This window comes from Sciurus vulgaris, assembly GCF_902686455.1.
Source record: "Sciurus vulgaris genome assembly, chromosome: 8".
NCBI lineage: Eukaryota > Metazoa > Chordata > Mammalia > Rodentia > Sciuridae > Sciurus > Sciurus vulgaris.
In genome coordinates, this window is record NC_136468.1 from 20,658,369 (window position 1) to 20,672,822 (window position 14,454).

General features: G+C 41.9%; 1 protein-coding gene across 6 annotated transcripts in view; it reads right to left on the reverse strand.

The window, feature by feature from the left end:
• LRGUK (leucine rich repeats and guanylate kinase domain containing) overlaps positions 1-11,013 on the reverse strand; it is a 106,761-nt gene extending 95,748 nt beyond the window's left edge. For 5 of the 6 annotated variants that reach the window (XR_013765805.1, XM_079151494.1, XM_079151493.1 and 2 more), the window contains exons 1-3: positions 10,700-11,013; positions 4,982-5,089; positions 2,645-2,726 (exon numbers count right to left, since the gene is read on the reverse strand). Coding sequence is in view for 4 of the 6 variants with exons in the window: in XM_079151494.1 (XP_079007620.1) it covers positions 2,645-2,726; positions 4,982-5,089; positions 10,700-11,005 (496 nt within the window). In the remaining 2 variants the exon portion in view is untranslated. Of the gene's footprint in view, positions 1-2,644; positions 2,727-4,981; positions 5,090-10,699 lie in introns of those variants that run through there. The other variant, XM_079151492.1, reaches the window with a different exon arrangement.
• Positions 11,014-14,454: the final 3,441 nt, after the last annotated feature.

A 14,454-nucleotide genomic window follows, 5' to 3' on the forward strand; every position in this document is an offset into this window, starting at 1 on the left:
ATAAATTCACATAACATGCAGATGTATATAAATTCATACACTATATCTCTATATATTAAAGAGAGTCCAAATGGAATTATATATAAAACATAGAGGTTGTTTTGCCTTTCTCTGCCATTTTATGACAGATATGCTCAGGGTAGCAGAATGAATTAGGGAAGGAAGAGATCCAGAAGAATCACAATAAGGATTACTGCCTTATAGCCACCAGTAATTCATTTATCCACCTGAAAAATGGTAACAATAACAGTGACTCCTTGTCTCTCTCAGAAGCATAGAAAGAGCTGTTACAACCCCTCAGAGGATGGCCTCCAGTGAGAGAATGGAACCCCTACACCAGAGCCACATGCAATGCTTCTACCCTTCACCAGGTGGCACAGACACATACAGAGACAGGGTCAGGGTAGCACAATGGGGCAGCAGGCCCTGACCTGAAGCATGCAGGCAGCAGTGTGAGAGGGCCTCCCTGGCATCTTTCCTTCTCAAGGGGCACTGAAGCCAGAAAATCCTGAATTGCTGAATGAATTGCTACTTCATTTCTTTGGACTAAACCATCCCATAACTGTAAATGGTTTTAGGAGAAAGTACATTGGGACAGAAACACTTTGTTAGAAATTCATCCACCAACCAGGGAAGGCTCCCTGTGAGAGGAAAGCTAAGGAGAAACTAAATGTTCTGTGATGTGCATCTACCCATCCACTCTGAGCCCAGCAACACGTCAGGAATGGACTCACCTCTATTAACTCCTACTGGGCCCCTGACTCCTACTGGAGCAGATCTTTTTGTGGGCAGGTAAATGCTGGTGGTACTGTGAGATATGTCTTAAAGCAGAATCATCATCTAGTACTTAATTAGATAAAAAGAGATGATGTGGACATTTCATAGTCTGTAGAGAGTCCATGTTTCAAAATCATCATGGCAGAAATAATCCCTGGTCTGGAGCAGGCTGAGATCCCTACTCAATGCAGTGACTTCCTGGTCCACCAGATGGCAGGAGCACCTCGTGTCTACATCAGTGATTCTTGAAATGTGATCCAGGACCAGCATTACTACAGGGGAACTTACTCCAAATGCAAATTCTCAGATCCCATCCCACATCTATGTCTGAGGATGGGGCCCAGGAATCTGTATTTTAACAGACCCCCCACCCCGATGATTCTGATACAAGTTGAAATTTAATACACATCAGAACATCATCAGTAAGATTGTCATCATAGAAAAATATACTGGAGTTGACACATAGTAGGATCTCAAACATTGGATGGATGTCAAATGGTCACACTGAAATAATGAAAGGGCTGTATAAGATCAATGAAGACAGCTGTGGACGAAGAGAAAGGTCCCAACTGGGACTCCTGCTCAAGTGGCAAGGATATGAAGCCATGTCTCTTCCCTTGCTGAGAAGCCAAATCTTTTCCCATGGCTAAAGTCTCCCCCGACTCTGGAATTTCTTATCTAGAAAATGAAATCAATCTTGGAGGTAAGGGGTAGGTGGAGCACTCCTGTGGGTAACACAGGAAGTCCTTCTGATGATATGATTATTATCATTTAGGATTTGCTTTAATATAAACCTGGGGAAGGGGGACAGGGAGGTATAGAGGAAACAAGATTGGCCATGAGCTGATGACTGTTGAACCTCAATATTCATCCCAGTGTTCTATTTATGCACCTGTTTGCAATTTTCCAAAACAGTTTCATAAAGATTGAAAAAGATTATTGAAAAATCTTTTTAAAACAACAGCATTTTAAAAATTAAGAGGCTAGAATATTTCTTAGCCCTGAAAGAGGTGGATTTTAATTATTAGAATCACACATGGGGTTAAAAAAAAATTAAGAAAATGAAACAGAGAAGACCACATCAGGAACATTTTAATTGTCATTTTTAAAAAGGGAGGCAAGAGAAGTGAGTACAAAGAAAATCAGTGGAGAAAGCAGGTCAGAAATAATGATTTGCTTACTTCTCCAGGAGTTTAAAGGAAAAAAACGCATACTGTTAACATCAAATAAGATCAGAAAATCAGAAAGGAGGATCAAGCTTTGAAAAAATGTGACAACTGTAGTACTAATTTCATTAAATGTGAACAAGGTATCATAACAAATATAAAGAACTACAAATGATGGAGTTGAAAGAATCAATAAACACAGAGAGACAGCCAAAAGAGAGAGAAAATACATTTGTGAATCCCCAGGGCTCAAATAATAACAGAAGTAGCTAGCCAGGATTAAAATGTAAATGCAAAAGCAAAATAAAGAAAATAATGTATTAGAGGGAAGAAAAGATGAATTCATGTGCACTAAATTACTAATAGAAGTAAACAACAGGGAATCATCAAACATTCAGGAAATATTGAAGAGGTAATGATCAACCTCTTATGAGGAAAAAACTAAGTGAACATTCCACTTTGTACTCTAAAGCATCACTGAGTGCATCTCAATCCCACCATAATATTGCAGATGTGGGCCTTTTTCTTCATTTCCAGTCATTGATGCCTAGGGTAGGGGGTATGGAAAGCAAAGGATCAACATGTCAACTGAGATACAAGTCACTGTATCAAGCTTGGTGTTATTAAACCATATTACACATTGCAATATTTACATTTTCAAATAATTCAGTGATCAATCTACCAGAATGATAATTACATACCTTCAATTTTATTCACTGAAAGATCCAACTTCTGTAGGTGAACGTATCCACACAGAATGCTAACATCTATTAAATCACAGCCCTGAGGAAATCAAGGTAAAAGACTTTTAACAGGTTAGTTCTTGGCCTTCCTGCAACACCTGGAAATAAGAGTTGATGGAAAGAAATCCAGAATTTCTTTGAAAAGTATGGAAGAAATGAGCTAACAAAATCTGAAGCCTACTATTAATAGGGTCTCAAAGCAGACACCAGACCCCATTGTTTAAAAAAATAAGACTGCATTCCTCTGAAGAAAATAATAGCTTAGGACTAGAGTGGTGTTAGCAAGAATGAATACAACATGAAAAGGCAAATTAAAGCCGTGTTCATGCAGACCTTTAGCATGGAGTGTTACATAAAAAAATAGCAATACAGGCAAAGCTTTTATCTAGTAGAAGAAAAAGCAAATGCCTAGAATTTAAATTAAGTTTTAAAGAGAGTTCATGCCTAATCAGAAGATCATTAATAACAATACTACCTACACTTCCACAGGGCTCATTTTCAAAACTCCTTCCCAATAACCTCAAGGATGAAACCCATCTCTGAGATTTAAAGGGCAGATTATTCCCAACTTAGAGATGAGGAAGATAAGGTACATAGAAGTATGTAAGGAGCCTGAAATCACAAAGCAAGGTAGAAAGCAGCAGCATTCAAGACTTCTGAAGTCTTGGACAAAATTGGATCCGGGAAATTGTGTTTCTAGGGAACTCCAAGTGGGATTAGGGAATTTGATCTTGTGGAACAATGATTTACACAATATATACATTGGTTTATGTCATAGAGTCAGAGTCAGGAAAAAACCAAGCAATGAAGTCATTGTAAGCAAATTCTCATGTAGAATAATAATGATTATTTAATAAAGGCTATTAGACAAGTAGTAAATAAATACCTAATGTCTACAATGTCTAAGACATCCTTGTGGGACCTGGCCTGATGAGAAAAACAATCTTGGAATAGAGCTATATTGCGCTCTTAAGAAATGTATGACTTTGACAGGAGAGAAGATATGTACACAAGTAATAGGAGAAAGTGAAAAATAATGTGCAACCTAAGTAAGATATAGAGGGGGAAATCACTGAACCAGAAAGTGTATTCAGCAAGACAGGTTATTAAGGCCAAGTAATTCAACATGCAATATCTCAAATGTAAGGAGGTCAGTGGTAAAATAAGTTAAGCTTCAGTCCCTCTAGTTGAAATCAGATTTAAAAGATTGCTTTTTTTTTTTTTTTTTTTTTTTTTGAGGGGAGGGGGTAGATCAATTTAAGGCAGAGCACTACATACATAAGGAGAATATTGATTGAAAGGGACTTGTGGGGGAGGTATCTGCAGCTGGGATTATGCCATCCAGGGCCTAACCGTGCAAGAAGCATAGGGTGCTCCCCGTATGTTATTGCCTGGCTGGCCGAGTCATACGTAAAATGTCATAAAGTGACAAGAGTCAAAGATTACAGCCTTCATAGGCTGACCTCGAAGGACACGCCATGAAATGGGCACAGGTGAAAACAGCTTAACATTCTTTAGCTTGCTCATGCAAATCCGAGGCAGACCAGCCTGGCCGTGGTGAGCCGGGCGTGGCGCTGCAGTAAACCGTCACTGCTCTCTCTTCACCCATGCCTCTGTATTTACTCTGTGATCCCCAAGAACAGTCAGGGCTTCATAATATAAGGAAGCAAAAAGAGTGAGATTACTTTCCTAGGACTGTGGCAAAACAATGAGAACAGAAGCTGAACTCTGAGCAGTCTGCTCTTACAGACCCTGTGAGGATAAATTTGGAGCCAAGATTCTGTGCTCTGACTAGGGTTGAAATCTTGAAAATTGATGAATAAGAATAGATTTTTTCTTCAATGATAGGTATTTTGGGGGAAGTAAAATATAGCTCAAAGCTACTTATTTCTTGACATGCTTAGGGGAGAAAGTCAATATCAAAATCCTTCATTCCCTTGGTTTCAGATATAAATTTTAGTGCTTCTTTCACTGATCAGAGAGAAAATTCTTAAAGATTCTGGTTTTACAGAATCAAAATTCGACTTCCTGGAAAGAAATCATTGATTACTATAACACAGGCAACTTAAGATGAAAGTAATAGAGTGTGAAGAGAATGGAAATGAAGGAAGTAGGGGGCTGATTCCTGGACTGGTCAGAACTCTTTGAAGTCTAATATTTACATAAATATCTCATCATCAGTTTCCATCAAATGCTAAGCCCTGAGATTTTCTGTCACCACAAAAACTATGAGGACCAAAGAAAATGGACATGGTCTGGCCAGTGTCAAGCCAGTGGCCATCCCGTCACACTCACTGATAAAGTCAGGTTGAGGTAGACCTGCTCCGTCCCGGGGCCTGAGCGCCCCAATTCATGGAGGGCCTTGGCCACAGCCTCCTCTCTCAGGACCCCATCAAATTCATCCTGCAAAATGACAGAGAGGCAGACAAAGAAAGGACTCTTATGAGAAAAGGAACAATCTGCCTTGTCATATCTAAAGTTTATTTAGCATATTACATACTCAGAGTTGTGCCCTCCATAATTTACCACTCCCAAAGAAAATTCTGTGTTGAGGACACACACATACTATATATAATTAAACACATACCTACCAAATTAATATTTTTATTGCCACTGATTTTTCAGGTGACCTCTTGTACCAGGCATTCAAAGTTGAGTGAACACGGGGCCATGGAAGCATCAGCATCGGTAGTGATGGCTGTCACTCCCCCATTCCAGGCACTGCGTGTGAGTTCAGTCACCCTTCCGTCAACCCTCAGGCAGGTATTCTTACCTCCATGTAACAGATGAAGAAACTAAGGTTCAGAGGTTACCTTGCCTGAGACTCCAGTGTGTGACGGAGCTGAAATGACCCGAATCCATCTGACCCCGGGGAACTGCTTGCCCACACCCCAAAGAATGGTTACGTCAAATGAAAGTCTTTCTCTAAATTTGGTATTCTCGTTGTAGAAAACAGGTCCTCAGTTCACTTTCTACTGGCCAATTTTGCCAGATTCATATAATTTGCAAGATTTATTAGAAGGGTGATGATCCTTTCCATAAGGAGGTTGGCCCTGGATCCATACACATCTCATGGACCAAATGGTAGTGGGACATGCCTTTGCCTCAATAATGACAGACAGAAGAGCTAACACGTTGGCCTGTGTTTGTGCTGACTTCAATTCCATAATGACCAACATGTAAACACTGACGCTAACACAACAGAAAATACAATCACATAAGTCACACTGATGTACCTATGACTAGCATATGAAACACAATGGCAAAATATCCTCGTTCTGGGTCTTCTATATGAATTCAGGACTTCACAGTGTGTGTGGCTCAGCTGTGAACACTGAGGATATGAACGTGCAGGCTCATGCACATGAGCTTTGCAGCTGGGCAGGTGTGGCCAAACCACAGTTCTGCCATTTTGGATATGTGACTTTGGGGAGGTCAGGTTTTCTCTGAGTTTTATATCTTCATCTGTAAGTAGGAAGTGTTATTGTCTTTGAAGGAGCTCTGGACATGCTAGCCCAATGTATGCTGCTTTGGTGTATTGATTGTTTGGAGCTAAAGGCACTTGAAAAAAGAGCAAAGGCAAGGAAAAGATTTCTCCAAATTCCTTTTATCTACAAGACAGATCCTCCAAAAGGAACTCAATTGTCATAAATTCCCTTCCTGGGAGTTGTACCAACCAGAGAAGAGTGACCCTTATCACAGAAGAGGAGAACCAAGGTTGACATCACACTTGGGCAAACTTTGTCACAACTCTCTTCCCTCCTCTGTTGTGCTAGAGCTGGTGCAGCTTTCCTAAAAAGCATTTACTCTCCTCCAAGTGGCCTACATGCTCCTCCCCCGCCTTCCCCTATAAACATGGGATTTAAACTCTCTCAAACCTCACTGTTTGGGGAAGATATTCACTTTTTGTTTGTTCCTGTGAGTCCCCCATACATATTAAAATTGATAAATCTGTATGCTTATCTCCATGTTGATCTGCCTGTTGTCAGTGTATTTCAGAGACTCAGCTATCAAAGCTAGAAGGAGCAGGGAAAGCCTTTCCTCCCCTATGGCTATCTTCAGGGTTTTGGGGAGAATGAAAAAAGAACATGTATAAAATTCTTAGCATAGTGCCTGGAACCCAGCAAGTGTCCCCATTAAATGACAGCTGCTATATTTGGTCAATGTCAGAAATTCCACATCTTAATAGTTCACTCATCCATACCAACCAAACCTGTTCACAAAAGGGAAAACATTTATCTTTCTAAGTAAAGTTTCAATGTCTCCTGTAAGGCCCAGGAAGGAATTGGAGGCAGAAGAGTATTACCTTCTCTCCAAAACTTTCCACTAGATGTTGAAGTTCACCTGCCCACTACACCCCCATTCCCTGAAAATGTGACAGCATTCCATCCTTCCTGCAGTAGGAGGATGCCTGTCTTTGGGGGTCACTGTTGACAGGGAGACCTGTCATGCTGTAGGAATTTTCCCAGATTCCCCAGGCAAGACTGCCCAGCAACCTCCTCGCATGTCCTCTGAGGTTCCCACGACTGGGCCATACCATGCCTCCCTCAAATAGGCAAAGAGAACGAGAACTCTACCGGCCTCCCACACACACATGGCCTTTTGGTGGCATAACCTATCCCCGTGTTCCTGAGATTGTCCTCGCCTTGGCTCCCCGTCAGCTTCCCCGTCACACAGCTCTTATTTTTCCTCCTACTTCTCTGACCAGCCTTTTCCAGTTTCCCTCCTTGATTCTTCTTCAACTGCCTGTCACTAAAAATGCCTATAGCCCTATAATTCCATTCTTGGTCATTCCCTTCCCTTGCCTTCTCTTCCCTGATGACCTCCTGGGCTCCTTGCTAATGTCCCCAGGTGTTCTACTCTGAGACCCCACCCCTGATTTCCAGTCATATGGCTCCTAGATCTGCCTCCTTAATGCACAGCTCCGCCTGTCCCTGATTCCTGTTGTAATAATGGCCTTAGTCCTCCAGACCACTGACATTCAGTTAGTAACCATCCCATCTTAAATATCTTGCAAGCTCTCATCTTCACCTTCCTTTGCATTCCCTCTGCCTCTGCCCTAATCCAGACTCTTCTCACTCCACCCTAGACACTAGTAGAATCTTCTCACTGTCTTACTAGCCTCCTGTCTATGTCAACGGGCCATCAGAGCAGTTCCCCACTGCTTAGTCTTATATCTGTGTCTGCGACAGCACAGAACCCCCCACCCCCGGCCCTGCTGTGGGTGCGGCTTCTGTTCTCACCTATAACTCCTCTATAGGAAAAGCTGCCACTAGCCGGACCTGATGCACACCTCTCGTCATACAGGAGATGTGAAGTATCTACAGAGGCTCAGAGCTATCCTTTGCCCACATGCTAACTCACTTCCAGAGCAGACCATGTATGTCCTCCATCATCTCAGCTTCTCCTGTCATGATTGTTGCTATTATTCACCACATCTACAATTTCTCAAGAGCCTTTGCTGTATACTCTATTGTGCTTATATTTATTATGTTCTATTTAACTATGTTGCATTATATTTAGTTGAGTTTCTCATTAAATTTGATGTTCACAACTAGCCTATGAGTAGGCACTGTTCCCTACATTAAGTTACAAAGAATTATTTCCATGCATCAAATTTGGGGACCAGACATTTCTGCTTTATGTACGCAGAGGGCTTCCTATATAGCAAGCATCTCATAAATGTTTGTTCAATGGAGGTTAAACTAATTAATATATCTTAATAGACTCTACTTAGCAGATAAAACATGTAAACTATTATTTTTTTATTTATAAAGTATAAGTAATATATTAGGCTAAGCTTTTTGCATATAGCATCTCATTTAGTTCTACAATTCCCCTATGAGGTAGGTATTGTTATAATCCTCATATTACAGATAAGAGAGAAAGAGGTTAAGAAACTTGGTCAAGATCTCACACTAACAAAAAGGCTAAACCAAGCCTCAAACACAAATCTTTCATTCCAAAAGCAGTGCTTTGAACAGCTGGTCTGCACTGCCTCCCTTAAATTCATAAGGGCTTCTGAAATTTGAGGCTAATTGCATGATAGGCACTCAATAGTCATTGTGACCATGTTAGCATTACAACTCAATCAGGCTAAGACATGGAACATAAATCACTGAAAATGAATGTCCAAATGTTTCTTCTTAAAACTTTTCAGTTCATTCAGCACATTAAAATTTAAGCGAATCTATCAAAAGTCAAAATAGAATGTGAGAACCCAAAATAAATATTAATATTTCAAACAAATGGAAGAAATAATGAACTTTTTCTAAACACATTCTACAAGCCTAAAAGGAATAACTTGTTCAAGTCAACTCCTTCTATGGCTTGTTAATGGCATACTGAAGACAGATTAACATTGGTACTAATGAACCCCATAGCTGAAGAGCATGTGTTAATTAGAATAATAAAGTATACTGGTGGTTCATTTGTGAATTCCTCTGGGGTGGAAGCTGGTGGAAACCACGCAAACATTTCAAAGTTGCAAAAACACTGCTACAGTTTTGCAACAGTCACTGTTAAAGGAGGCAAAGTAAATCAACAAAATGTGAACAAAGAACTTTCTACAATCAAGTTGAAGTAAGACTAAAATATAACTAGCACAGGTAGCAGCAAGTAGAAGAAGAAAAAGATGGGGGATAAAGGTGGAAAATGTGTGAACTGTTCAAAGTGAACACAAAGGACATTAGTAAAGAAGAGGAACTCAAGTCAGGGAAGAATGTGAACAGTTAATAGTAGAATCAGTAACACACAGGCTAGAGAGGGGAGCATAAGAAGAAATAAGACAAACAAGGAAAGGAGTTTGTGAAAGAGAACAGGCACTAACAGAAACCTGTCCAGCTTCAAGGAAGAACAGAGACTAGGAAAAGATACACAGATGCTAAGAGGGAAAGCAAGAAGAATACACAGAATAGGAATATTGAAAACATTGTATTTCTAATTATTGTACGTTCTTCTAAAAAGAATTTGAAGCATTTTATATTATAAAGGAAGAGGAAAGGGGGAAGAAAGTTCTAATATAAAGAAAATTATTGAAATGAGGAAAAATATTGATTCTGAGTCTCCTGGTAGCCAAAACAAAAAGGGGAAACCTAACCACATATTGAAAGGAAACAAATCCATTATGTTTTTGAAAGAAAGTAAAGAACTTATTAGAAGTCAAGAGAAGGAAATGATCTGATGAGAACTGAAAAGGAACAAGAAGGCTAAGAAAGGAACAGGAAGAAAGAAATGGAACTGGGAGGAGGGCAGAAGAAGTATTGTAGAAAAGGAAATTTGTATTAATGTGAAAGGCGAAGCCACCACTTCAAGTAATACAGGTGAAAACTTTGGGAACACTCTACACATCCTAAAATACATCCACAGTGAGCTAGCTGTTTGAACATTCTACAGCTTCTCTCCCCCCGCCCCCACCCCTTCCTCTCTCTCCTTTCCCTCTCTCTTCTCACCTCTCTCCTCTCTTTCTCACTTACATAAGGCATATGCCCCTGGCAGTAATATATAAAAGTTTTAAGTCACTTAGTGTTTGAGGGAGCACTGAATTACTTCAAGAGGGCAACCCCACAACCCGGGGAGTGCGGGAGTACTTCACAGTCGTGGGAAGCAGGTCAGCTGCTGGGGATGCCGAAGATGCACCCTGCCTATTCGCAACAAGGCAATCATTTCGTCAAGGTGTGATTTTGAAAACGTTAAAGCTGTAACTTTCAGACAGATGCATACTTTTCCCGTAACGATGCTATGTAACTGGACTCATAAGAAATCAAACACGTCAACGAAAAAGAAAGGAGATGTTTGGTGACAGTTCACGCAGCGGAGAAGAAACGGGTAACAGAAATGAGAAGCGAAGAGCGGGGCTCCGAGCCGCCAGGCAGAGGCGCCGAGGCGCCGAGGCGCGGGAGCAGCGGGCCGAGCGGGGGGCTGGAGAGGGTGCGCGGGAGCCGCCGAGGAAGCAGCAGGGCCTGACGGCTGCAGAAGGGAGCCAGGGAGAGCGGGGCAGGGGACAAGGCACACCTCCAAATTCAGCATCTCGGACTCTGAGGACTCCTCGGATTCCACTTCTGCCTCGGACTCGCCCTGGTCCTCTTCTCTTTCCGCCTCCGATTCCTGATAGCGGTGAATGAGCTGTTGGAGCAGGTAGGAGGAGTCCTTGCTGAAAGTGCCTTTCGGCTTAGGCCCCATGGGGAACGAAGGCCAACAAGCATGGCGCTCTTTTTCTGAGTGCAGCAGCACTGACTGGGCTCCAGTTCGTAGGCTGCTCAAGGCTCTCTGGAGAGCCGGCACTCTCGGTCCCTCGGGACCTTTCTCGGAGGCCGCCATCTTGTTTGGCGGAGTTGCCTAGGAGACGGACGTCGGGAGCGGCGCCGCAAGGCATCCTGGGGGCTGTAGTCCCCGCCCCGCCGCACGTTCTCGCCTCCCTCCCGCGCCGACGCTCGCCTCGGTTTGCGTTCTTTTTATCTGCATTTTCTTTTACTTTTCTCTTTTTAGTCTATTCAGTTCAGTCGCTGGCTTTCTTTCTTTCTGCGTGTCTCTTCTTTTCTCCACCCTCCTTCCTTTGTCCCCACTTGTCTCTCTTCCCGCCTTACGGCCCCTCTCTGAGCTGCTTTTTACATCTCACATTTGGTCACACGTGGGCCTGTGGTCCCTCGTGGTTCACAAAGGACCCTTTCCTCAGAATCGTACTTTGGAAGGCTTTGATGTCCCTAGCGTTGTCGGAAAGCAGATACCACAGAAATTTAACCGTGTGCACAGTGCGGAACAAGGAGATCAGGATGTGCATCAGTGAAATCGAAGGCATGACTCCTGTTCTGATGGTTTAATTGTGGATAATGAAGAGACACTACCAGCAGACTTGTGAGAACTAACATGCGACTAATTTACATCTCCCCAACCCCAAATGATAAACTCTGCCTGTCGTTTGGGAGAAAAACTGGCTGTGGTCTTAGCAACCCAAACAGAAAGGAAAAAGAATGGCTGTCAAATTGACACTGTATCTGAGAGCCTCTGAAAAGCTATGAGCGTCCCATAAATAATTGTATTAGTCAAGTGACCTGCATTGGTAATTATTTGAATCTTGTTGCATAGTATCCCTTTGCAGTTTTATATGATACTCTTGCAAAATTACAAAGCATGATTTTATGCTAGTGTGATTTTATGTGACCCAAATCCCATAGCCTTAAGCTCCACAAAGTAGACACTCCATAGAAAAGCTGGATGAAAATTATAGTAACCATTATTGCCATAGTGATGACAATAGAGATCCTTGCAGGGAAGTTGCCCTCATCCTTCTGGCCTTACAGGGCCTTTTCTCCACGCTTCAGTGACAGCAGTTGCAAATACAAAATGATCCTGTCAATGGCTGTCAGGGGAGAAAGAGAAAAAATCCTTATGGACACTATCCATTGACTATTATCTTTCTCAGTGCTTGAGGGACCGTTAAAACTGACATAAAGCTTTCAGAATTACCTTCCTTCATTATCTTGCTAGTCATAAATGTAAAGGCCACAATGAAAGTATCTCTATAGGCTCATCTTCCTTCTTTCTTATTTTTTTCTTTCAGGTAGGTAGATTCCTCCAAGGGACTGCTCCCTACCCTCACCCCCAAATGCCTGTGTTCAGCTAACTGACACATGGAAAAGGGGGACAACTACAAAAATGCAAACCTGGTGTTTTGGTTTTTTTCTACAACAATCAGCATTTCTAGCAAAGTGAGCTGTGCTGTTTTCCATCTATCAAGAAAGATGTCTCAAGGTAGAATTAGTTAGGATGTGTCAAAGAATAATTTCAAATAATGAAAAAAAAACCATGATTTTCATACAAAAGGTAGAATGAAACACATGTGAAATATTCTATGCAACTCATTAAATAATGAGGGATTAAGATGGTAATGATATTCAGAATCCACCAGGAAAGACATTCTGAAATGATCTTGCTGAGTTGAAGACAAAATTTGTTAATGCCCTACGGGACCAGAAAACAGCATTTGCATTTATACATTTGATTTCTTTTCAACTTCACATCAATCTAATTTTTTCCCATTTGATAGATGAAGTCACTGAGGCTCAGTGAAGTTAAAATTACTGACCCAAAACCATATGGTGGTGCTGAAATTCAGAGCTAGAGTGACCAACCCCACAAGCGATTGTCGACTACCACCTTTGCAGGTGGGGAAAAAAAAATGTGAGACAAGATAAAGCTAGAGTTCTCAGAAGAAGAAAAAAAACATACCAGTCAAGGTTCTTAAGAACAAATAAAATGATTTACTCAGAATCACTTTTTCGTGTAGAATCAGAGAATGTCAGAATCAGAAGGCATCTATAAGACCATCTTAAAACCAACTCCTCCTTTTACAGAAGAAATTGATGGCACTCATGGAACAATGATGTGCTCAAAACTGCCTGATTTGTTAGCCACAGAGTAGTATTAGAGTCTAGGCTGTTTGTCACTCAGTCTTTCCTCTTGGTGTTTCATCAAGATGTTCCCGAGGTTGGAATTTTTTTAAAAGAATTTTTACTTTGGAATTCTGGACATGAAAATTGAAAGGCTTTGTCTCTGTAAAGCAAGTTATTTTATCAGGTAGAGAAGAAAAAGTAGGCAGAGGGAAAGAAGGTGAGGGGAGAGAGTATTTTTATCTCAATTCTTCTCATTAGTATAAGATATCAATAATTTATTCATTGCTTACTGCAAACCAAGCCTGTGCTAAGTGCTGTGTACATGTCTCATTTAATTATTCCCAACAATTCTCTGAAATAAGAATTGATATACTCTCCTTTACAGAGGAGAAGAATAAGGCTCAAAGATGTTACGTGAGTTACCCAGTCACACAACATGTGTCTAAACTGAAATTCCAACTCAGGTCTTTCTGGATGCAAAACCCTGACATTAACCATAATGGTTTGCTTTCCCCAAGAACATTAATTAGTTTCTCAGGAAGTTTAGTGTGAAAGACAGGACACCTGACCCTGGTGAGATTCTATAAATGGCTGTGTGTGTGTGTGTGTGTGTGTGTGTGTGTGTTGGGCTAGCCAGGCATGTGTGTGTGTGTGTGTGTGTGTGTGTGTGTGTGTGTGTTGGGCTAGCCAGGAAGGTCCCAGGATTCTGGGGCGAGGGAAGTGCAGTAGGTTAGGTAGTCAGTGAGCTGTGATCACCCAGCACAGCAGGGTCTTCTGTGATAGCTCAGGTTCCTTGCCACTTTGGGTGGAAGAAAGAAGAAAATGAAGGAATGGCACCATGTGACACTCAGGAGTGGTTCTTTAGAGGGTGTCCAGAACAGGTGGCTGGGAGGGGAGGACCAAGGGGTGTTATGGTTTGGTTGTGAGGTGTCTCCCAGAAGGTTAGTGAGTTAATCCCTGATGGGATGGGATTAACTGAGTGGGAATTGAAGGCGGGTGGGGTGTGGCTGGAAGAGGTAGGTCATTGGAGGCAAGGCTTTGGGTATATATGTGTGTCTGGAGAGTGGGGTCCCTTCCCTGCTTTCTGATCATCATGTGGGCTGCTTCCCTCCACCACACTCCTCTGCTCTAATGTTCAGTCTCACCTTGAGCCCCAAAGAATGGAGCAGGCCGTCTAGGGACTGAGACCTCTGAAACCGTTAGCTCCCAAATAAAATTCCCCCTTTGAAATTGTCCTTCAGATCTCTTGGTCACAGTGCCACAGAAGCAGACTGAAGCCAGGAGCCGGAGCTTAAGTTGGGCAGGGTGAGAGTGATCGCCAGCCTCAGGTGCTCCCCTCAGAGCTGTCGTTGACTCTTCGTCCCAACTTCTTTGGGT